General features: G+C 49.9%; 1 protein-coding gene across 1 annotated transcript in view; it reads right to left on the bottom strand.

Moving 5' to 3' along the window:
• Positions 1-57: 57 nt before the first annotated feature.
• VPS35L (VPS35 endosomal protein sorting factor like) overlaps positions 58-23,695 on the bottom strand; it is an 89,821-nt gene continuing 66,183 nt past the window's right edge. The window contains exons 27-31 of the mRNA XM_033102032.1: positions 16,990-17,129; positions 10,888-11,053; positions 7,099-7,217; positions 1,553-1,699; positions 58-1,140 (exon numbers count right to left, since the gene is read on the bottom strand). Coding sequence (XP_032957923.1) covers positions 1,042-1,140; positions 1,553-1,699; positions 7,099-7,217; positions 10,888-11,053; positions 16,990-17,129 — 671 coding nt within the window. The 3' untranslated portion in view covers positions 58-1,041. The remainder of the gene's footprint in view (positions 1,141-1,552; positions 1,700-7,098; positions 7,218-10,887; positions 11,054-16,989; positions 17,130-23,695) is intronic.

Here is a 23,695-nt window from a genome sequence, read left to right as displayed (position 1 = left end):
AGCGCAGCTGGACCTGGAGCTGAGTTGCGCCCTCCTCAACTAAGATTGAAGGGACAACAACTTGACTTGGAAAAAAGTCCTGGAAGTACACACTGTTCCCCAATAAAGTTCTGTTCCTCTTCCCCGATAAAATCTTTAAAAAAGAAAAAAATTAGTTCACATAAATTTGTCTTCAAAAATTATCTTAGGCACTTTTACTGAGATTAACATGTGAACTGTAATCATGCATTTCATAGGGCAGGTAGAGATGAAATGTAATCTCTGTCTACTGTATACCTTCCACAAGTACAATAGTTTGGGGGCAGTTTTATTCTACAACTTGGATGCATTTTCCTGAACAAAGGGTTCTAGGCTGGAGTCCCCGCCAATCACTATTAATGTTCTTACTGATTCAAAATAAAATGTCAGTGGAAGCTCATAAGTAATAATCAGATTCCATCAAATTGGTAGTAAGAAAAATAGAATCCCATGCTGTCTAGAAATATGGTTGCACAGCAAACCAGACACTATGTTGAGATACATTCGCTTTCTTCTGGATGAAGAGAATCGGGTAATTAAAAGAACAGCCATGAACATAAATACTCCTTCAGGAGGTTCATTCCATTGTAGGATATATTCTCTTCAGGTCTATTCTGTCACAGGATATATTCTAAGTCTAGTCAAGAGCTGCTTTTTAATAGAAAAAGGAATTATTTGAGCTATCTGCCTTTTATAAATGCTCCAAGGTGGTGCAGGGAACATTTAATTCCAGACTTGAGACCCTTGCAATAGGGAGAGGAAAACAGTAGCTTTTAAAAAATGAAGCGCTTTGCACGGTTCTTTTTTCAATTAAAGACACCACAAAGAAAGATGTGACTTGCGTTCAGCTGCTCAGTGAACGAGACTGGACCTTAATGCTCTGACCTTTCCCACTTCTTCACTGTCAGAATAATCCTGTGTAGAGGCCAAAGCTTAAACCAATGGTACACGTGTAAAAATAAAATCTAAAAACGCAGGTCTTTTTGGACTTGGCACCAGAGCTCCTGGGGAGAGGTCCCAGGTTCAGGTCCGCGTTTGCAGAGGGAGCCTGAGCGCCAGCTCAGTCAGATGACCCATATCTGGTTGTTTGCTCCGTTTCTTGATGTATTCCAGAGTTTTCACCTAGGAGGGAAAAGAAGGATCCATTTCTTTACTGGTTTGTAATTCTCTGTCCTTGGAACCCAAGGCTGTAACAAATGAGCCATCTCGTGATCTTGTGTCTTTTTCTTAGCAGAGAACAAGTCAAGTCTTTTGAAGGACAAGGGCAGGGAAGAAACAAGTAAAGTGTTTAAAACTTCTTAGATTACAAATTGCCCTTAAAATCAAATTTGGATGTGACCACGCATGACTGAACTTTTAATGTGTGTGGTTTCTACACTGAAGAAATAAACTTTTAATACTATGTAGCACAAGGAAGTGATCCTGTAAAACTTGTGGGCCTGGCCCTTTTCTAGAAGGGGCATGAGGTCCTGGCCCAATGCTGTGTCTGGCCAGGAGGCTGGTGTTGCTCGTCACTACCCTCGGAGGGTCTTACCATGGTCCTGCTGTCCGCACAGCCATGCCTCTGAGCCAGGTGCCACAGGTTGACTGAGAGCTGATTAAGCCTGTTGTTGCGCAGGTCCCCATGGGCCAAGATACTGTTAAAGAAGGAAAGGCCCAACGAGCTCTGGCGCTTTAGGGCCTGAAAGAGAAAGGAGAGGTTACTGTCGGGCTCGAGACCGGCCCAGTGTTGATGCAGGCCTGGGTTCAAATGCCAGCCCCACCACAGATCTTCTGGAGGGCAAGCTGCTCAATCCCCTGAGTCCTAGCTTCTTCGTCTGTAGGAGAGTGAGCTAATGGCAGCTCAGGGGGTACGTGAGGATTGGATGCGATGATACGTGTAAAGCCTCGATGATACGTGTAAAGCCTCATGGCTTTGGAAACAAAGGACTAGAACTGTTACTGTTTGTAGAGGACATGATACTATATGTAAAGATTCCCCAAGAAACTGTTAGGACCAATGAATGAATTCAGTGAAGAAGCAGGATACAAAATTTGCATCAAAAAGAATAAAATTCCTAGGAATACATTTAACCAAGGAAGTGAAAGATCCGTAGTTAGAAAACTATAAGACACTGAAGGAAGAAACTGAAGATACAAATAAATGGAAGGATATATATATACCGTGCTCATGGATAGGAAGAATAACATCATTAAAATGTTCATAACCAAAGCGATCTACAGATTCAATGCAATCCCTAGCAAAATACCAAGGGCCTTTTTCACAGAACTAAAATAATTCTAAAATGTATATGGAACCACAGAAGACCCCGAATAGCAATTTTGAGAAAGAAGAACAAAATTGGAGTTATCATGCTACCTGATACCAAACTGTACTACAAGGGTACTGTCATCAAAAAAATCATAGTACTGGCATAAAAACAGACACAGGTCAGTGGAAGAGCATAGAGCCCAGAAATAAACCCACGCCTATGTGGTCAATCCATGACAAAGGAAACAAGAATGTACAATGGGGCAAAGACAGTCTCTTCAGTAAATGGTGTTGGGAAAACTAGACAGAAACAAGCAAAAAAAGAAAGAAATCAGACCACTTTCTTTCACCATATAGAAAAATAAACTCAAAATGGATTAAAGATTGAAGACCTAAAACCATAAAACTAGAAGATAATATATACAGTAAACTCTCTGACATTGCTCTTAGTAATATTTTTTTCTTATTTATCTCCTCAGGCAAGAGAAACAAAAATAATCAACACATGGGACTACATAAAACTAAAAGGTTTTTGCGCAGCAAAGGAAACCATCAACAACACAAAAAGACAACCTACCGAATGGATGAAGATATTTGCCAATGATATATCCAATGAGGGGTTAATATCCAAAATTTATAAAGAACTCATACAACTCAACACCAAAACAACAAATAATCCAATTACAAATGGGCAGAGGACTGAATAGACATTTCTCCAAAGAGGGCACATAAATAGCCAATAGACATATGAAAAGATGTTCAACATCACTCATCTTCAGAGAAAGGCAAATAAAAACCACAATGAGCTATCACCTCACTCTTGTCAGAATGGCCATCATCAATAAATCAACAAACAAGTGCTGGTGAGGATGTGGAGAAAATGGAACCCTTGTGTACTATTGGGGGGATTGCAAATTGGAGCTGCCACATGGAAAGCAGTACGGAAATTCCTCAAAAAATTAAAAATACAACTACCGTATCACCCAGCAATTCTACTTCTGGATATTTATCCAGAGAAATGCAAAACAAAGCACTGAAAAAAATGCACCTTGTGTTCACTGCAGCATTATTTACAACAGCCAAGATATGGAAGCAACCTAAGTGCCCAATGATAGACGACTGGATAAAGAAGATATGGTACATACATACAATGGAATATTACTCGGCCATAGAAAAGAATGAAATCTTACCATTTGCGACAGCATGGATGAACCTGAAGGGTATTATGCTAAGCGAAACAAGCCAGATAGAGAAAGACAAATACCATATGATTACACTTGTGTCAAATCTAATAAACAAATGAACAAACAAAACAACTAATAGATACAGAGAACAAATTATTGTTCATTGCCAGATGGGAGAGGAGTTGGGGGAAGCGGGTGATAAAGGTGAAGGGATTAAGAAGTACAAATTGGCAGTTACAAAACCGTCACGGGGATGTAAAGTACAGCATAGGGAACAGAGTCAATAATACTGTAATAACTACGTATGGTGCCAGGTGGGGACTAGATTTATCGGGGTGATCACTTCGTAAGTTATATAAATGTCTAATCACTATGTTGTACACCTGAAACTAATAATATTGTATGTCACCTCAAAATTGTAAAATAAATTAATTGAAAAATACACAATACTATTAGTAGAGAAGGAAACAACACAGTAAATCACAGACTGAACAGCATGACTGGCAAGGAGCAGGCTTGGGGTGTGCAGGGCCAACCCCACAGCAAAGGGCGAGGAGGCGGCACCGACCAGGCACAGACTCTGCTCTGGGTTCGAGTCCTGCCCCAACCAGGATCCTGGGCCGAGATCACCGTTTGGTAGGTGCCAGCCCACGGTGCTCACCTTTTAAACCAGCCATCGTCTGGTGCCCCATTTTCTGCTTGGGTCTGGAGGACCACGCTTAGAATTCTATGTCAAATCCACCTAGAGGGTGTCCCCTGAGAGGACCTTCAACGACACTGCACCGAAGGAGATTTTTCAAAGCCAAACAATCTCTGAGTATTTCTCCATTCTGTATCTTCTCAGTAAGCCTTTACCCTAAAAGCCCAATTCATAAGCGTCTTTATGTGCACAGCCCTTGAACAACGGAAGCGTCGGCGATGGGCCTGAGGGATGACAGGGAATGCCAGCCACTTCGCAACCACCAGAAACTACGAACCACGTCGGCCTCAAGCCCCCTCCTCTCTCCAGACGTTTCACGTGGAAAAGAGCTGCTTTTCTTTCTTGTCCTACGAGCGCTGTCGCTTCCAGGAAGCTCGAAGGATCCAGCCTGGTCCCGCTCCACCACACCCACGCAAACAACTTCATAACGCTTGTGATTCAAACAGGGCCGGCTCCTTCACAGGGATCTAACGGACAGTTTGGGGGCAGGGCTGCCACCAGCGCCGAGACACTCAGGACCGACATCAGCAGTGGGGTCTCCCCACCGAGTGGAGGGAAATCAGACCTGTTCTTCCCGAGCACCGGACTAGAGGATTCCACGCGAGCTCCCTGCCATGGCCTGTCACCTGTGAATTTCATAGCACACGACTGCAATGAAGGATGACACGTTCCATTTCAGCGTGGCCCACCCATGTTTTTCTACTAAATGTGCACCTGTGGACAGACATCTTCAGCGAATGTACCTGGTATTTATGGGAGTGGAACTGGCTTCGGGAACATTCCAGCTTTCCTCTGCTTTCAGAATTCTGCTTCAGTCCTTACTACCACCGAGGGCCCCTCCCCCAAGAGAAAGAGACAAACATGAAAACAGTCCCAAATTATACGGTCTGGGCTTTATTTTGGGAGCGTGGGGTCCCCAGCCCGTGGTCATTTATGCTGCAAGTGGCCGCCTGTGATTAGACTCAGCCTGTCGCATCAGTGAAGAAATGCGGCAAACCACGTGGCAAATGTTTCTTGGGTGCAACGTGTCAGACACACAGCGCTGCGCTAAGAGGCCCCGGGGCTAGAAGCTGGAGCCAGGGCTGATGGTTTTAAGAATCAGGGAACAAACGGCGCTAAGAATTCTTCATGGCGGGGGAGCACAGGGGGATCTAATTAGGGTATCAAGTCCAGGCTGACGGTGACGGGCTTTCCCATGTCTCCTGCAGGTACGGAAAGGGCTCTCCTGAAAACCAACCAGGCAAAGACAAAGAAACGCTGGGTCTTGAACCCCGAGGGAGAGTTGGCATGTGTTTGAAAAAGGCCTTTCGGTTGAAGGTGGGGGCTCCTCTTCTAATACTTAGGGTTTGATAACCCAGCTCCTGAAGAAAGGGGTTTCTGATGCTGCTGCTTCCACTGACAGTCAGGTGCCCTCCACGCATTAAGGACCCCAGCAGGTGCCCAGGATCAGTGGGACACACCCCACATCCTCCCTGGAGAGGGCACAATAAGGCACTCAGGGCCACGGCAGCAGTGCTTCCGTATTTTCCCCCTGCCCTTTGGACTAACCCTGAGGCTGGCCCTTTGGGCAGTGCCCCTGACTTTGGCAGAGGCCACCAGGGAATGCAGTCCAGAGACAAATGCCACTCTCTAGCACCTCCCTGAATGACCCGGGGAGAATGGGAGCCCAGGACACACATGTATGACGTACATGTGTACACCCACAGATACACAATATTCTTGTGGTTTTTTTCATGGGGTGGGGACGGGGTTTAGGGCAATGGTGGTATTTTCTAGTTCTGGAAATGAGAAAGAATTAAACGTCAAATCCACCTTGGTCTTCCTTTGTCTTCAAAGGGTTTGCCGGGGTGGGGGCGTAGGAGCAAAACCTGGGTATGGGTGGAGGGCTCAGGGAGGAAGGGGAGAGCTGGACAGCCACTGGGAGCGGAGCAGTCTGAAATGCGTCTGGGGTTTAGGAAAGGGGGTGAGGGGGAGGACGGTGACAGAAAACAGGACCTGCCAGGATGAGATCAGGAACAAGCCGTCATGTCGTCTCTTGCTACGTGGGAATAAAGCCATCAAATTGCTCAGGGCTTCAAGCAGCCAGCTCGGAGTGAGACCAGAATGAAGCACCAGGCAACCCCCGGGAAGGACGCAGAGAAAAGTGAGGCACGGGCTTTGACTCCCACGGCGCCGCCCACCGACCGCACCGCGACCACACAACAGGAATCAGGCTTCACACGATGTCTGAACGACCAACACCTCCGCCAGCCTGAGGCGGGGCCTCTGGATCCAGCTGTCACCCACGTGTTGGCAAGAAGCTGCAGAAGATGGTATGGTCGACGTAACGAGGGAAGGGGACCAGGTACAAGCACGTGCCTGAGCGACGGGGATACGTTCTGAGAACTGTCGTCAGGCGAGTTTGTCGTATGAACATCACGGGGTCACATACACAAACTTAGAGGGCACAGCCTTCCACACACCCGGCCTCTATGACATGGCCTGTTGCTCCTGGGCTACAAGCCTGCACAGAACGTTATGGAGGCGGCTGGATCACAGTGGTACGCCTGTCTGAACACAGAAAAGGCACCTAAAAACACGGTCCACGGCGCTTTCCCACAAATGGCAGCACAGGAGGTGATACACCAGCATCACCACAAACACGTGAGTGACGCCTCGTGCTGCAATGTGATGACGGCCGTGGTGTCACTAGGCAATGGGAATTTTTCTTCTGCATCATATTCTCAGGGGACCGGGATGCCGCAGACGGCCAGGGGCCTGGGGGGCCGTACTGCAGGCACAGAAAGCAGCAGCCAGGGCCCCACCGTGCTCGACAAACCATCTACAGGAGAACAGGCTCCTCACACTCCAGAATGAACCAACGTTCAAGCACATTGGAAACGCGTGCGTTCAGAGCAAGCAGCCGGCGTGGGGGGTGGGGGGGCCGACGGACAGAGGGCACCCACCTCGTCCTTGGCCAGGGTCTTCAGATGCTCCAGGATCTGCGCCATCACCGTCTCGCACAGCTTGTTGTTTTCAGCCAGAAACTTGGAGTCTCCCCCGTAGAGGCTGTCATTGGAGTCGACTGATGGAAGAAAGCAGAGCGGTGAGACGTTACCAAGGCCATTCTGTCCGGGGAGATGCAGCCGCATGGGAGGAAACTGCGGCAGGGCAAATGGAAACAGCCAGAATTTCCCAGGGGGCTTGGGGGTCTTTGGAATCACAGAGAAAACAGCTGGCCTTCTGGACAGTCGGAGCTAGAGCCCAGGATGTGGGCGTCGTGTCCGCTCTGGCTCATGGGTGGAGGGGGACAAGTAGAATCATACTGACCATGAGGGCAGCTGCCACGCCTGACCACAGGGCTAAGTGCTTTCCACACATTACATTCCCGCAAGTCCTCAGAACCAGCATGAAAGAAGAGAGTAACATCTCCCTTTGACGAATGGGGAAACAGGCTCAGAGGGGGTCCCCGCTAAGATTCAAACCCGGGAAGTCCCATTCCGAAGCCTGAACTGCCAATCACGGCACCCAGCTGCCTGCCTGGACACCCCCCTTCAAACGCACCATAAAGCTCCCTCTGCTCGTGAACTTGAATCCCTCTGACCACGTCTCTTGCCCGTTCAACAAGTCCCCCACTCGGCTCGGGCACCTCCTGTGACAACTACTCCCTAGAGCATGACCAGGAAGGACGGCCTTCCCTCTGTATGATGGACCGTAGTGTATTTCGTTGGTCCCTGCTGGGGACTCTAGCTGTTTTCTTCGTTGGAGGGTGGGGGGCTGGTCCGGGCTGTTGCCAAGTCTTAGCGTCCACAGTGAAACCACAGCCCTGCCTGCAGAGTCCATTCTTTCGCTCCACACCTCCGTGAGCCCACTCCCCCTTTTCTCTGCAGGTCCGTTTTAGCTGCTTTCATCCCTGCACCCCAGCGCCACGTTGGCCATGGTGGAGTGCCATCCTTTCAACCTGGTGTGAACCAGCTGCCGTCTCAGGGGCCGATTGAGAGGAGAAGCCACAGGCCACACGGAGAAACCCTTGGAGCACCCTAAGGGGCCGAGAAGAGGGAAAGGGTCTTGGCTGCTTCTGAGCTGATGGAAACCTGAAATGTGGGCCATTGTCCCAGCAATGGAAGTGCTCAGGCCAGAGCGCAGGCCAGAGTGAGCCTGAGACCAGACCTGGTGCTCACGAGGGGGAGAAAGGATACACCCGGCAAACGGCCACTAAAAATAGCTGATGACCTCAGCATCTGTCTGGCCTGGGCTCACACCCCCGAATGCTGCAAGGGCCTGGCAGGTGGCGTGGAGCAGTGAAGGAGCCACACCGGCGTTACAGTGGCATCCCAGGTTCCACTCTTCCCACTGGAGATGCTCCCTCTGCAGAGTCGATAAATAAACATTCAGTCCAGCAATATTCCTCCTTCTGTTAATACATCAAACACACTTGCATGTAAGTCGTGGAGTTCCCGCTCCAGGTAATTCCAGAACGGCCTCTTTTTATTCGTCTAGGAAGGGAGGAGCCAAGGCATCCTTCGTAAATGCAAGAAATATTGGACCTGAGTTTTTCAGATGTCCTGACCCATGTTATCACCGTCTAAAAGGCTGCCCAGAGTAAGAACAGGATGGGAAAATGGAACCCCCGGCCGTTGCAAAGCCTCCCGCAGCCCCCGGACTCTCTCCTACTAAGACAATTGTCCGGTCACAATTGTGTATCCAAAGTAAACACACCTGGGCCAAGAAGAAGGAAAAGAAAACCCTTCCGTTTTCACCTCTAGAAGTCAGAAATCTAGACTCCCGCCTATGGAACACAGCCGCGTTTCCTTAGCGAGTAGTCCGGCCCCGGCAGTCAGCCCTGGTGGGAGGCGCAGACAGAGAGAGGAGGTCTTTGGGTTACAGACCCACTTCCACGGCAGTGTCAGGTCCTCAGAAGTGCCCCTCACAAAAGAGGAAATAAGAATGCCAACAAATACCGGAAAACACGTTCCACCTCATTAAGCCACCAGGGAAACGCAAATTACGCTCATCAGAACAGCCAAAAATGAAAAAGGCTGGGCATCCCAAGGGAATGAATGGACCCCTCGTTCCCGCCCAGTGGGAGTGTCAACTGGTACAACCGCTTCGGAACACTGACGCAGTATCTACCAAAGCCAAACTAAGCAAATCCTGTGAGCCGGCAATCCCACGCTGGGTGTGTGTACCCAACAGACATGCACACCAAGTGACATGTTCAGGAACTACTCACTCCAGCAGGAACTGGAATTGGAAACATGCAAATGTTCGTCCATAAGGGAATGAATGAATCGTGGTATATCCACACAATGGAATACTGCACAGCGGTGCAAAGGGATGACCCAGAGCTACACAGAACACCACAGAAGACTCTCACAGACAGCATACCAAGTGAAAGAAGCCAGGCACCAAAGAATGCTTGCGAAATGAGTCCGTTTACATAAAAGTCAGGAATTGGCAACCTAATTTGTAACGCCAGAAGTCCGGAGAGCGGTGCTGACTGGACGGGAGCCTATGAGGGATTTCTGGGGAATCAGTGATGTTCGATTTCTTGATGTGGGAGGTGGTCACCTGGATGTGTTCACTTTGGGACAATTCACTGAGCTTGATAGTTTGTTGTATACATACATACGTTCTATATTATACTGAACTAAAACGCTGTTTTGTAATCAAGGACGCAGCATAACGTATATCTCACAGTTCTGGGTCTGAATTCCACTTCCATCACTAACTGGTCCTCAGCCCTTCAGACCACGTGGCTTGCAAACAACACTGTCCTTCTGAGTCTCCCCCTTGGTGGTATGTAAGATGGAGACACACACGGATGCCTGTCCTATCGCAGTGCTGTGAGGATTAAAGGAGAAAGAGGCCCATAGAGTCTGGTGCAGTGCCTGGCACACAGTAGGCGCTCAGGTCGTACAAGCTGTCATCACCTCCATTAACCGACCTCCCTACGTTACAGCTTTACCTTCAGCCTCCAGATCCCAGCTAGAGAAAACCTCCAAGCGTTACTAGCAGGTCACCCTTGTACCACTGCAAACTTGTTCCCTGAAACTTACAGATGTAGAGACACCTGCCTAAACCCTGAAGTACACAACTACCGCCAAAGCACCTTTAAACAACTGGGCCATGTTTTGGAAACCAAACCTTGGAGCCGAGGGTCTGACGCGAGGACGCTTACTTAGGCTCGGTGCGCAGCAGCGTGGAGTTGGGACGGTCCCATGTGAGGCCCAGGGCACGAGGAGGCAGCCTCGCAAACTTGGAGCAGCAAGTTCAAAACGGCTGGCAGCACACGGGGCCAAAGCCATCTCCTTCCCCCCGCAGCTGATCCAGGCGCTAACTGAGCCTCAGCGTCACTTGAAGTAACGGGTGAAAACACCCAGCCCGGGGGCCCGCCTGAGACTGTGGTTAGGACAGGCCTGGGATGAAGCTCTCGCCCGTGTTTACTTAACCACTGTTCTAGGTAATTCTGTGGCACACCAAAGACGGCACCTCTCTAAAAGAGGGCTTTCTCCAAACTCGTCTGAAGCTTGTTAAAGAGGCAGCATCTCAGGCCTCTTCCTGGGGGGTCTTAGTCAGAAGGGGCAGGTGGGGCTCAGGAATAGGTATCGTAAGAGTTGCCCTGGGGAATTCTTACCCTGGACGAACTCATGTTGGGTGAAACAAGGCAAGTTAAGTAACAGCATGAGCACACGTCACTTTACGTGCGTGTAATTCAAGGACAGTGCAGTCTCTGGTGGGAAGGGACTGTCTACCTTTATCTACGTGGTAGAGGTAGGTCTCCTGGCCCATGGCAGACAGAAGGTGCAGGACGCAGGTGTAGATGCGGATTTTATCGTCACTGTTGTCTTCCCAGGTGTAGTCCTGGATCACGTTGAGAAGCTCTCGAACAAGAAACAGGACCCCGTGTTCGGGATGATCCTAGTGGAGAACCAAAAAAGGATAAACAATCCCAGACATGAAGCAGGAGGGGGGGAAAAAAAGTCATGACAGCAACCCAGGTCCCTCCCTTTTGCAGCGGTGGAGAAAGGAAAGCGCCAGCGATGGTTCAACACTAGAGAAAAATGACAAAAATGTCGTCGACCCACGCATCCACATGCTCCGGCCTGCAGGGACAAGCTTTGAGAGCCTCCCTTTTCGGGTCCAAGGAATGAGAAAGCAGTGTCCTGTCAGCTAAATGGCCTGTTTCCAGAATGACAATCCTGCTCCCATGTGCACAGCAGTCAAAAGTCCCGTTCCTCCAACTACAAAAGCAAGTTGCAGGTCTCGGAGCAGATGAACAGCGGACGCCACCTCCTTCGGGGAAGCTCCCTGAATGATCAGTCGCCATGAGACACCGACTTTAAAAACAGCCTCGCTTGTCAGGGCGTTCGACAGCATTAACACCTAAATGGAGGGCTCTCTTGGAAGGAAAAACCCGCAGCCACAGAGTTCGGAAGGGTGTTTCTCAGATGCTAAACTGAATGGAGAGTGACGGGATGCAAAAAAGTCTGCAGCCTCAATTCAGCTCCAAAGAGGCAAGTTGGGTGACGTGGCTCTCCCGCTTACCACTCCAGAGACTTCTCCCACGGACAGTCCACCCCAGCTCCTGCCGCTATCACCTCCCTGCCCTGGCTGGTCACCATGGCCCCCACTCGCCACACCTTTACAGCTCCTGGGACCAGATGGACCACTCAGGGTCCTGCCAGGACACAGAGGGCACACTCGAAGGGTTCAATTTAAATGCGCATGGATACATGAAGGATTATTTATGAAGATATGGGCAGGGTGAAGGGAACTAGTGAAGACAGGGGAGGCACCCAGGGCCTGGTGACAGCAGAAAGCTGTTACCACCCTCGGGCTAAAGGCACACGGGGAGTGACGTTACTGGAACCTACAGCTGGAGGCGGCCAGCGGGCGGGAGCTGTGGCCTTGGGTGCAGGAACAAAACCAGGGCCCAGCGAGCGTAGGGGGATGTACCCCAACCCCACTCACCTGCCCTCCACCCGCTGTCGAGACCTTCCTCTGGCTGAGTGAGCTGAAGCCAGAAGGAAAAAGCCCAGGTGAGGCAGCCCCCAGAGGCCAGTCTCCATACTGGTCAGAGGGGAGGCCAGAGGAGGCTACAGCGGGCAGCTTGTGCCAAGGAGGCTCTGGCCTCCAGCCCACTGTTCCCTCCGCTGGGGTCTTCATCTGCAAGATGTTCTCGAGGCAGATGGCTCGTGGGAGCCTAGCTCTCCGTGTACACGCTAACTCCCCAGAGAGGCCTTTCTTCCCTGATCACCCAGAGCCCCCAGCCCCCGCCCTAGTCTCTCTTTCCCCCAAATCATGTCATGTTTCAGCGCAGTTCTCAGCATCTGAAGTGATGGCGCTCGTTCCTTCGGTGAACTACCCAGTACCATGGCTTCGTTTAGCTGCTTCTGTCTCACCCAAGCCGATCCCCTCCAGGAGACGGGTACTTTATCTGTCGTGTCTGCCGAGAGCACACTGCCAGGACTGCCCCGGGGACATGCTGGACGGTGCCCCATCCCTGGTTCCTACGACAGTGCTGGGTACACGGCCGGAGCTCGGCAAATACTGCTGAATGGATCACATGCTTTGAGTACCTTCTACGTGCCAGGAACTGAGGCAGCTATAAAAACAGTAACAGTAGCTAACATTTATGGTCGCTATCAGAGCTGCCGTAGCTTTTCTGTGTTCCGGGAAGATACGAGTATGACATGCCCTCCCCATTTCATTTGGGCATCGGGCCGCAGAGAGGTCACGTGGCCCAAGGTCACCATGATGACACTTGTGGGAACTGGGATCGGAGCCCTGGCAGTCTGGCTCCAGAGCCAACATTCCGTCTCTTAACACGGCCCCTGTACAGATGCAGTAGGCGCGCCTCTGCCCGTGGAGCCGGCGAACTGGGGAAGGCACACGCGGAGCCAGCTATTCTGAAAGCTGGCCCGGAGACGGACAAGCGCTGTAACCGAGGTGGGTGGGCACAAGCAGCTGGCAAACCCAATGGGTGTATTCCAGAGTAACAATAACAAACACTTCCAGCGGGCGGCCGGGGCGGGAGAGAAGGGGGATGTGGTTTGTACAGCTGTCAACATCCGCGGAACTGCTGTTCTGTTGGCAAGAGGTCACATGATGTGCCAAAGCCCAGGGGCTTCAAACTGTAGGCGTCAGAAGTGCCCACTGTTTACAGGGCCCATCTCAGCTGGCAGCTCACCACTGCCTTTCTTTGCTCACAGCTGCTTCTATTTTTTTCTGCTATGGGGATGTTCAAAAAACTACATTTTATTTACGGATCTGCCTTGGAATGAGACAAGAACCCAAATGCTCCAGTAACTTAATTTCAACACAAACTGCCGTAACTATTTTGTGGGCGACCATTCTACACACCTTCAAAAGGTGAGAAAGAAGGGGAATGAAGATGAAAAGGTTTGCCGTTAAGCCATTTCTGTGAGTTTCTGCTTAAAACCAAAGAGACGAGACATTATTTCCAACCTTCTGTACAAAGAAGCATTTTCCACATGATAGCCATGCTTCAGTGGCCGTAACATGTTTTTTTTTTAATTGTACTTGGATGGCTCAGTGCCAGCAACTGAAGCAACGCAAATACCGATTAAAAAAGAAAAAAGAAAAGAAAAGAAAAAGGAAAGTCCTGGATTCAGTTCGCAATCCGAGTGGGAAAGGTCCCCCGGTGTCTCTGTGGTACCAAGGCTGCCTCTGTGACCAGCGAACAAATGCAAACAAGGAGACCGACAGGGCACCTGGAAGGGACTCGGGCCTCCCAGCTGGACAGACGCGGGCTGGCTTCCGCCATGTGCAGCATCTGCACAAGTCCTTCTAGTAAGTAAATGTCACCAGTGAGGAGAAGAGGCGATACCCTGGAAATCCCGAGCTTCCCAGGAGAGCTAAGATGAGAGGCAGAGAAGGCAGCGCTGAGCCAGACATTCTGGCTTTGAATTCTGCCGTGGCCACTTCCGAGCTGGTGACCCTGGGCGAGTCACTTCCCCTCCCTGTGCCAGGGTCTGCTTCTGTGAAATGAGGATAAGAACAGGCTTGTTGGGCGTGAGTGTTTGTGAACTGCTGGCTGGCTCACTGTAAGAGGCATGTAAGTGTTGGTGAAATAAATAATAAAGTCCTTCAGAGAAGGAGCTAGAACGTGGGGGGCAGGGCTGGGAGGAAGAGCACGAAAGGAAGGGGGGCACGACTGCTCACTAGCTGTGTCCTCGGCAAGCTGCATGGCCTCTCCAGCTCCACGTTTCCTGAAGTGGAAAAGGCACAAAGACTCCACCTTGCTGGGCCTGGGGAGGGTTCCTAGAGCTGAATACTGACAAAGGGCTTCAGCACAGCACAGTTGAAAATCCACATGTAACTTCTGACTCCCCAAAACTTAATTACACGCCCTCGGTGTCCATGGGGCGTTGGTTCCAAGACCCTCCCACGGATACAAAGACCCAAGATCCCTTCAATAAAACGGCGTAGAACGACGGATACTGTTGGCCCTTTGCATCCACGTTTCCCAGCAGGGGATCAAAAATACTGTTCTCATCTGTGGTTGGCTGACTCCACCGTGCAATGCAGGGATACGGGGCTGACTGTATATTTAATGAAAAACATCCGTATATAACTAGACCCTGAAAGTTCAAACCCGTGTTGTTCGAGAGCTAGCTGTAGTCAGAAGTCACGACCCGTCGCTAGTCTCCATCTCATTATCTTCAGGAAACCCACCCAGCAAAAGCACCAGCACTGACACCAGGAACAAGAAAATCTGTTGAAGCCGGGGGCATTCCCACAAATGCCCAGCGGCCAGGCAGGCAACAGAGATGGGTTTCGTGGGTCCGCAGGCACCCAGGGCAACTGGAGAAAGTGTGCTAGCCCCCGGCCGCCTCCCAGGAGCCCCCATGCTCCCCAGCTGGGGCCCCACATGGCAGGACCTGATTTTTCAAGAGGAACTGAAAATCTGCGGTTTTTTGTGACCTACCAATTTTTAAATATGGGTCATTCATTCCACACGTGTTCCGTGATTATGTGACCAGCAAGCGTGTCATCAGTTTGTGGCCCCAGGGAGAGAGCCGGGTCACAAACCGCTTCCATGACTATCACTGCCCTCAGCCCTCACCGCAGCCCTGCCAGGCGGGCACCGTGATGCCAGTTCAGGAAGGTGACAACTGTACAAAACCTTCCCAAGGCCACACGGCTCCTGAGTCACTGGGTCAGGACCCAATGCAAGTTTCTGACACCGAACACAAGGCTTTTCATCGGATCTTCGATGATTTTTAACAAAGAGGAAACACCATGCACAGGAGGAAATGCATCCCAGGGGATCGACGAATAACGACACGAATCTGCTTCCTCCTTAGAAACCCTCATTTCTTTTGTCCCGTCACTTGACAAATAGCTAGATTATCCAAAGAGAGGAGATTTGAAAAACACAAGTCAAGCAGCCCGGGCCCCCAAGTCCCCCTTCCTCTCTCCGGAGACCTTGGGATCTGAACTGGGATTGCTGGGAACTGAGTCACCTGTCTTCTCAGCCCCATCGAGATACAATTCGCCCACTGAAAGTGCACAACGCAATGGTCAGGATAGTCACAGAGCTGTGCAGTCATCGCCACAACCAATTTAGGACATTTTCATCACCCCAACAAGGAACTCCGTCCCCATGGGAGCTGAGTCACTGTCATGGCCTGAGTCCAAAGGGGTGTTTCTCAAATTGTGTTCCTAGGACCACTGACACCTGAATTGAGTGCGGGGGGGAGCCGGGAGAGGGCCCCACACATCCGGATTTTAGCAAGTTGCCCTGGTTCCCACGCACATTTGGCTCCACCAGGAGCCAGCCGGTCCCGTACCTGGACCTTGTCCCAACCTGCCAAGGCCAATGGTCGCCCCAGAACACTATGCAGAACCTAAAATACGTAAGACTACAAAGGAAACCAATCATCCTCAAACCTAGTTTTCAAAATATTTTCCCAATGTACGTGTCATGTCGTCATCTATTGTTCCTCGGTGAATACATTTAAACAACAGACCTAAAGACGAGCCTAGTAACCACTGTGCTTTTGAAGCAGGAAACGCACAAACAGTCATCTGAAACACCTTTCACACCCGAAACTTGATATGAACATCCAGTTGTGGCTACTGCTGACGGAGTCCCAGCTCCTGCGGCGACCCCTGGCTCAGGGCCTGTAATCCGTCCTGGAGCGAATGGCTACATTTCACTGAGGTTTGTAAGAACAAAGATGTCACTTATTTTCTCCTCCAAATTCATGGCCGCCCTGCCAGCTCCCCAGGGAGGAGCTGGACCTGAGGTTTAGAATCCCTGTGAGGGTGAGGGTCCTCGTGCTGGGCCCGGAGGGCTCGGATTCCCTCCAGCCCAAGCCTGACCGCTCCTCTCTTACGTTCCACAGGAAACCCCATAAAGGTCCCCTCTGACCTCCGGTCTCTTGTTTCTACCACTTACCATCAAGAGAGTATCACTCTCACCTTTATACTGTCCTACTCTATGTCTGCACATTTGCACACTTCATCATCACGGCAGCTCTGATGGGTAGATGCTGTCATTATTCCCATTTTACAGACGAGGAAACTGCAACCCAGGGGGGTAACATCACTGCCCAAGACTGCAGGGTGGGAAGGAAGAGGGGCTGGGATTTTGCCCTCGGCATCTTGGTCCCGATGCCTGAGCCCCCTTAACCAGTCAGCGACACCTCCTGACCATACAAACAGCCTCAACTACTACGCCCAGGACACAGAATGAATGGAAAACACACTGAGAAATGCAGATCTAACAACACCAACATGTACACAATCCCTGTACTTACAGGGCTATGGATGCATATAAAGCAGGTCAAAGACACGTCACCTACAGCCCTTTTGGGGAGACGTACCGGAACTATTAATAAAGTAGAAAAGAAATTGCAGAGGAATTCCAGAAGGAATGAGTCCGATGGCCGCATCTTCCCATCGATATTTATCATCTTTGGAACTTCTGGAATGAGGCCGATAGCGGCTTTGAAAAAGGCATCAGCTGCAAGACAGAAGAAAAGTCCATTTGTGAGACTGAAAAATTCAGGGGCTGCTTTCTTATTCACACGGCTGGAGGCTGATCCCGAGAGTTACGTGGAAGTCAGGCCACGCGGAGGGCAGGTCCTAGAAAAGGGTTCCTGCAAACCGTAACTGACTGGGTGGGACGCTCCGGTGACATTCTGTTGACAGGGCACAGTTCTTCCCACCCATCTCTCCCTCTTTCCCTCCTTCCTCCTAAGAGCAGTTCAGCTCAAAGAACCTCAAACTAGCTTCAGGTAATGAAGTGAATAAAAAACAAGTGGTAAAATTTTACAGAAAGCCTAGAAATCACAGTTGCCTGGGCTGAGGGCTCAACCTAGATCCGTTCATTGAACCCTCCCGTGGAGATCACGGGAGCAAAGTGCTGTCATCGGTCCCACTTCACAGATGGGAAATAAGGTGCAGAAAGGGAAGAAAGAGGGGGAGAGGGAGAAAAGGAGAGGGCGAGGGAGAGGGGGAGAGGGAGAGGTGAAGAGGGTCAGAGAGAGAGAGAAGAGAGAAGGAGGTTCCAGCACTGGTGGTGGGACCTGGGGCTCAAACGAAGGCCTGTCTGCATCTATTCTAGCGCACACCATATTGGTTACAGAAATAACAACGGGAATGTCTGAGGAATGCAAACGCATGCACACACGCGCGCACACAAAGAGCTTCAGAGACTTCTGAGAGTAACAGTTCCAGATAATCATCCCAGAAATGAAGATGTTTGAAAAATATCTCAAAATATCTAGATATTTGAAAAAATATGAAAAAGTCTGTAAAACACGAAGACTTCAAAGGGTGAAAGGGAGAGGAGAGGGGGAGAGAGAGAGATGGAGAGGGAGAGGAGAAGAGGAGGAGGGATGGAAAGAGGACAAGACGGGAGTGAAAGAGCCACAGGACAGAAACAGAGGCAGGGATGGGGAGAGGGGGAAGAACTGGAGATGGGGGCGGGGAGAGGGAGAGTTCTTTCTAGAACTGCCAAGATATTAACCGTGAGAAAATGGCTCAAGGTCAAAACGCTGACCTGACAAATGAAATTTTTAACTGCCGATAATGGTCCAAATACACTTCCAGTCGGACACAACTTGCAGTGATGCCAAAGAACAGCACTGGCACACAGTGTCCTGAACAAAACCGAGTCGTCGTCGTTGTCGTCTGCCCCACCCCCCCAACCCCCCCAGCCCCCGTGCAGCACCGCAGGGGATGTGACACCAAAGTGAGCATAACGGACACCGATCTGCAGCCCCCTCCCCCCACACACACACTTAACATGTTCTGGCAATGGTTCCATCAGCGCACATAAAGTACATCTTTCTTTTTTACAGCTACAAAGTAGAATCTGGTCCATTTGCTTTTTCTTCCGGGCGCGCACGCGCACGTGTGTTAAAACACACATACCATAAAATTTACCATCTTAACCATCTGGTCCATCCATTTTTTTTAAACAAGCCTCTCTAGTGAACTTTATAATTCAACGAGATTGGAAACAATTGTCCTAAATCCTTTAGATGAATGCAGAATACAACTTTCCAGCAGCGAGCGGTGTGCACTGGAAGATTTAACCTGGGGACTTTCGGCCAGAAGCAAATGGAAAGGGCTGGCCAACTGTGCAAGTCCGCCAGGGCAGGCTGCCTCGTCATTTCACATCCACAGTGAGTAACGTCACTGATGGCAGTGACAACGCCAGGGCCAGGCGTGCCGGTCACTGTTATCACACAAGTTTAGATCGCTTCCTGTCGGAGAGTTTAGGCTCTCCTGTTTCCCAACCTGGGCAGCTTCAAAGGGTCCACAGAACACCACAAGAAGCATGTCATTCCAGAACCTTCTGCAGGGACATGGAGAAATCACACACACCCCAAACACAGAGAGCCACGAACATTACAGACTAGCCATCAAAATATATGTCACTAGAAACCCTGGGAGAAGGTGTGATGTGAACAGAAGCTGAAAATAAAGGCTCCGTTGAAGACACTGGGTAAGCTCTATCTGACTGAGCCATGCTGCCTGACTACCAAAAATAACGGAGACACCTGTTCCCTCTGGATGACGGTATCTTTCTCTCAGCTCTAAACTCAATGGGAGAAAAACTGAAAACAACCAGACAACAAGAGACTAGTTAAAGGAACTTGCATTGACATACCATGTTTCCCCAAAAATAAGACCTAGCCGGACCATCGGCTCTAATGCGTCTTTTGGAGCAAAAATTAATATAAGACCAGGTCTTATTTCACTACTAAGACCCGGTCTTATGTAAGACCGAGTCTTGTATTAATTTTTGCTCCAAAACACGCATTAGAGCTGATGGTCCAGGTAGAGCTGATTGCCCCCTTATTTTGGGGGATACGGTACCATGGAAATGATGTGACTAAGACAAAGAAGGAACAATCACGTGCCCCGTAGGACATTTCAGTCAATGACAGACCACAGAGACGATGGTGATCCCTTAAGATTATAACGGACCTGAAAGAGTCTTGGTAACATGGTAACGCAACACATTACAACCGTCTCCAGTGCTCAGTACGTAACACGCAGCACGTGCTGATCTCCCAGGAGCAGCAGGCTGTACCCACAGCCTGGGTGTGTGGGAGGCTGTGCCATCCTGGTTTGTGTAAGTGCCTCTGTGCTCTTTGCACAATGACGAAATCGTCTGCATATCCCTGTCGTTAAGCGACCCGTGACTGTACCTCTCTGTGCTCTGATGCATAAAGATGTCTAGGACATATAAAACACAAAAAGTTGTACAGCTGTGTACAGCATGATCCCCTCCTTGCAAGGGAAAAACCAGTGTTTATACTGATGTAGATGCACAGAGACGTGAGGAAAGACAAGCCAAACTGGTGGTGTGACGTAGGGGTGGAGGCTGAGGGTAAAGGAAACGGGCATCTTTCACTCACTCCCAGGCTACTGCTTTGGACTTTTCATTGATCAACTTCCAAAAACATTTTGTTAGCATACAAAGGCAGTAACAGTGTAAAACTGTCCATCACAGAAATGCGGGCAGTGAGGCAGGAAGGTGGACAGGTAGACAGCCTGACGGCCTGAGAAGCCCCTTCCTTCTTTCCCAGAGCAGGAAACTGGGGAGGGAATGGGGAAGGGCTGCCCAGTGCTGCAGCTCTAAGGGACAGCCACCCGCCTCGTGGGGCAAAGCATGACACTAAGCTGAGGGTGATGCAGACCTTCCAGGGCTCGGGGTGCGGCTCTGCACCCCACAGCCAATGGGCCTGGAAGGTTCCCCTCTGATGAGCTGCTCTAGGAGTGAGTCATTCTTTAGGGTTCAAGCGCTCCAGACACCCCCACGACCATGGGTTCTCCACAAGGCTTTGCAAGGCTCCGGCCTAAGCCCAGAGGCCTTTGCAGCTCCTACAGGTAACTCGGAGGCCGGCAGCCTCCCACAGCGCCCACCAGAAGGTCCCCACTGCTGTCTTGTGTACCGCGGCTCTGCACCCACAGTCTGAACGGAAGGGCTCCATGTTCTAAGGGGCTGAGGCGTCAGTCAGCTGGACAACTGTCGGAAAGCTTCAAAATGCTCGGAATTAAGATGAGGGCTGCTCATTGTCTGCAAGAGCAAAACGCTGGAAAGAATCCAAATATTTTTCAATAGGAGTTGGGGGTGGGGTGGAAACGAAGCGGGGCTGGGGAAAAAATCTACAGCACTTTTAAGAAGAAAAAGCAACAGAACACTGAACAGCCATTACCAAGAATGGGGTGGGTCTGCAGTATGTATGGACATGGATGAATGGGAGCGGGCGGGTCGGGAGAAAGTCCGAGATTGACTGATAAGCAAAAAAAGCAAACTGAAAAACACTGTGGAAGACACGATCTCCTTTCTACGGGGGAGAGGGGACTGGGTGTACAGAGGGGGAGGAAGGCGGGCAGAAGGGAGGTAAAGGGCCTATGAGAGTATTTTTTAAATGGATATACAGAAGGGAAAAAAAATCAAGAAAAACATCTACACTGTGAACAGTGGGTACTTTTTTTTTTTTTTTTTTTTTTGTAGGGGAGGAGACAGAGAAGATTGCCGGAGACAGGGGAGTTTTTTTAAAAAAAGGTCTACATTATTGTTTCGTTGGAAGTTTTTCAAATGAGCACCCACTGTTTTTATAATAAAAATCATGAAAATGTAAAATAATGTACAGGTTGTCTGTTTTTCAGCAGGACACAGGACAGTTGCCCCAAACACCCTCCATACGCAAGGAACCCAGATTTAACTGTGACCTGCAGCCGAAGTCCACGAAGTGCATGAATCACAAGACAGTCAACAAGCAGTAATGGAGGCCACCTTCACGAATGGTCTTTTGTCTTTAAAAACAACGCATTAGGTCAGTGCTAATGGAAATCTTTACTACTTGTCAGAGCCATAAACCCCCTGGGTGGAATAAGACCTCAAAAGTAATTCCCCCCCAGACTGACTTTCCGCTATCACATGCCCTCCTGGGCCACTCAGGGGGGCAGCTCCCAGTGCAGGAACCCTATGAAGGGAAACCGCAATTTCTTAAGATGAGGTGTCACAAAGGGGTAAGAGAGTCCCGTCCCTCAAAGATACTTTATTGAACAGGGTTCTGGCTGGAAGAATTTTTCACTCGCTCTCTCACGTTCTGCCAACCCATTGCTAAACATCTGTACCCGCCTTCAACGTTCTCCATCACTGGGTAAGTTTAGGCTGGAGGGACGACGTTCACAGAATGGAAACTACTGTATAAAATGCAACATTGGGACATAGTTGACTGTCTCAACTTTGTGTTATGGACTAAACATGTGTGTGTCCCCCACCCCCAAATTCTTATGTGGAAATCCTAACCCTCAAGGTGGTACTTGGAGGTGCAGCCTTTGGGGGGTGATGAGTCATGAGGGTGGAGCCCTTGTGAATGGGACTGGTGCCCTGAGGAAAAGAGACCCATAGAGCTTGCTCGCCCCTTCCACCAAGGGACAATACAGTGACAAGACAGCTGCCTATGAATCGGGAAGATCCCCACCAGACTTCGAGCTTGATCCTGGACTTCCAGCCTCCAGAACTCTGAGCCACAAATGCTTGCTGGGGAAGCCACCCGGTCTGTGCGTTGTTGTTATAGCAGCCTGAATGGGCTCGGGCAGTCTGCAGTCCAGATGTGCTGTCACCAAGGGACGGGGTGAAGGCTCATGGTCCAGATGAGCAAGTTATTATCCGCGGCCGAGTTAGCCAGAGAGACTGAAGACTATTTATTACTAAAGTGTGTTTTTGTGATAGAACTTGTCATTGTAGCAGTTAGGTTTGTGCATTTAAGGGCCGCTATTTCGATGATATGTAAATAGAGCAAGACTTAAAGAAATATGAATGTGGAGGGGGACAATTAAATACCTAATTCATCAATGTTTGTTATCAGTGACAGCGTAATCTAACCTTGATTCTGCCGCCGGGTTTATGGAGAAGCATGTCGCCCACGTTCACATCCAAACACGCAGGATCCATCCACCTCAGAGATTATGTCTGAATGGTCCAGGGCTCTCACCCAGCCAAGCACGCTCAGCCCACGCGTTACTGCAGGAATGACACGTCTTTGCCCTCCCAGCAGTTCACGGGAGATATGAAGGTCTCTGTGGATACTTGGCTTTCCCTAAGCAGAAAGGACTGGGTACTCCTTATCTTAAATCTGGCTCTTTGTTTCCTAAATTACTTTATCTAAAGTCCGGTCTTTAGTAATTGGTCTCTAGACACCACACCAGGCCCCCAGGGTTAGAATTAAAACTGTATTGTGGTTTAAAGGAACAAAGCCAACTAGCAAAGCACAGCAGTTGGGACAGCACCTGAAGTCACCTCGGGGTGCACCTGGGAAAGTCATGTCACACTTCTGTGCCTCAGTTTCCTCCTCTGTAAGATGGACGTAAACCACCTAGCAAATACTACGTACCAAATACAGTAAACTGCTCTGCCAGGAGTCCAGTTCTCACTTAGGCTCCCAATACCTTCCTGATTTGACCCCTCCGCCTAGAATGTCCTCTGCCTCATTTCAGCATTACAGGTCACCCCCCTTATCTTGCAGGCCCCTCCAAGCCACCTCTTCCATGAAGCTTTTTTTTTTCTTTTTCTCTCCCAAGCCAAGGCCATTTCTCTCTGCTCTAAAACCCGCCCGGCACAATTTACGAACACCCTGCATGGTATTTATCAGGTGCTGCCTTTGTACCTGTAAAAGGATCTGTTTTCCCCTTCCAGTACAGAGCCCCTGTAAGTGCACCCTTGTTCCGGCACAAGGCTTGGCACAGGGGCTTACGTGTAAAAATGGCCAAGAAATGCTGGGAAGGAGGAAGCAAATCAGAGGCGTTTGCTGTCGTAAGGAGCTGAGTGAACTTAAAGGGGAGACTCACTCCGCTTCTCTTCTGTCGGTTCCATCAGTGGCTGCCGCCCACCCAGGCCCTTACACTCCCTCAGGAGGATGGACAGGCTTCATGCTGCCTGCCTACCTGTGAACTGTCCCAGCAGAAATAACCTGCTTTGTCCACGGTCACCAGAGAGGCCTCAAGGTTTGAGAACAGTCACATCAAACATATTCTTCAGAGGGCAGTGTTGTCACCAGA

The sequence above is a fragment of the Rhinolophus ferrumequinum genome (assembly GCF_004115265.2).
Source record: "Rhinolophus ferrumequinum isolate MPI-CBG mRhiFer1 chromosome 15 unlocalized genomic scaffold, mRhiFer1_v1.p scaffold_54_arrow_ctg1_1, whole genome shotgun sequence".
Taxonomy (NCBI): Eukaryota; Metazoa; Chordata; class Mammalia; order Chiroptera; family Rhinolophidae; genus Rhinolophus; species Rhinolophus ferrumequinum.
This window is presented reverse-complemented; position numbering and strand designations above follow the sequence as displayed.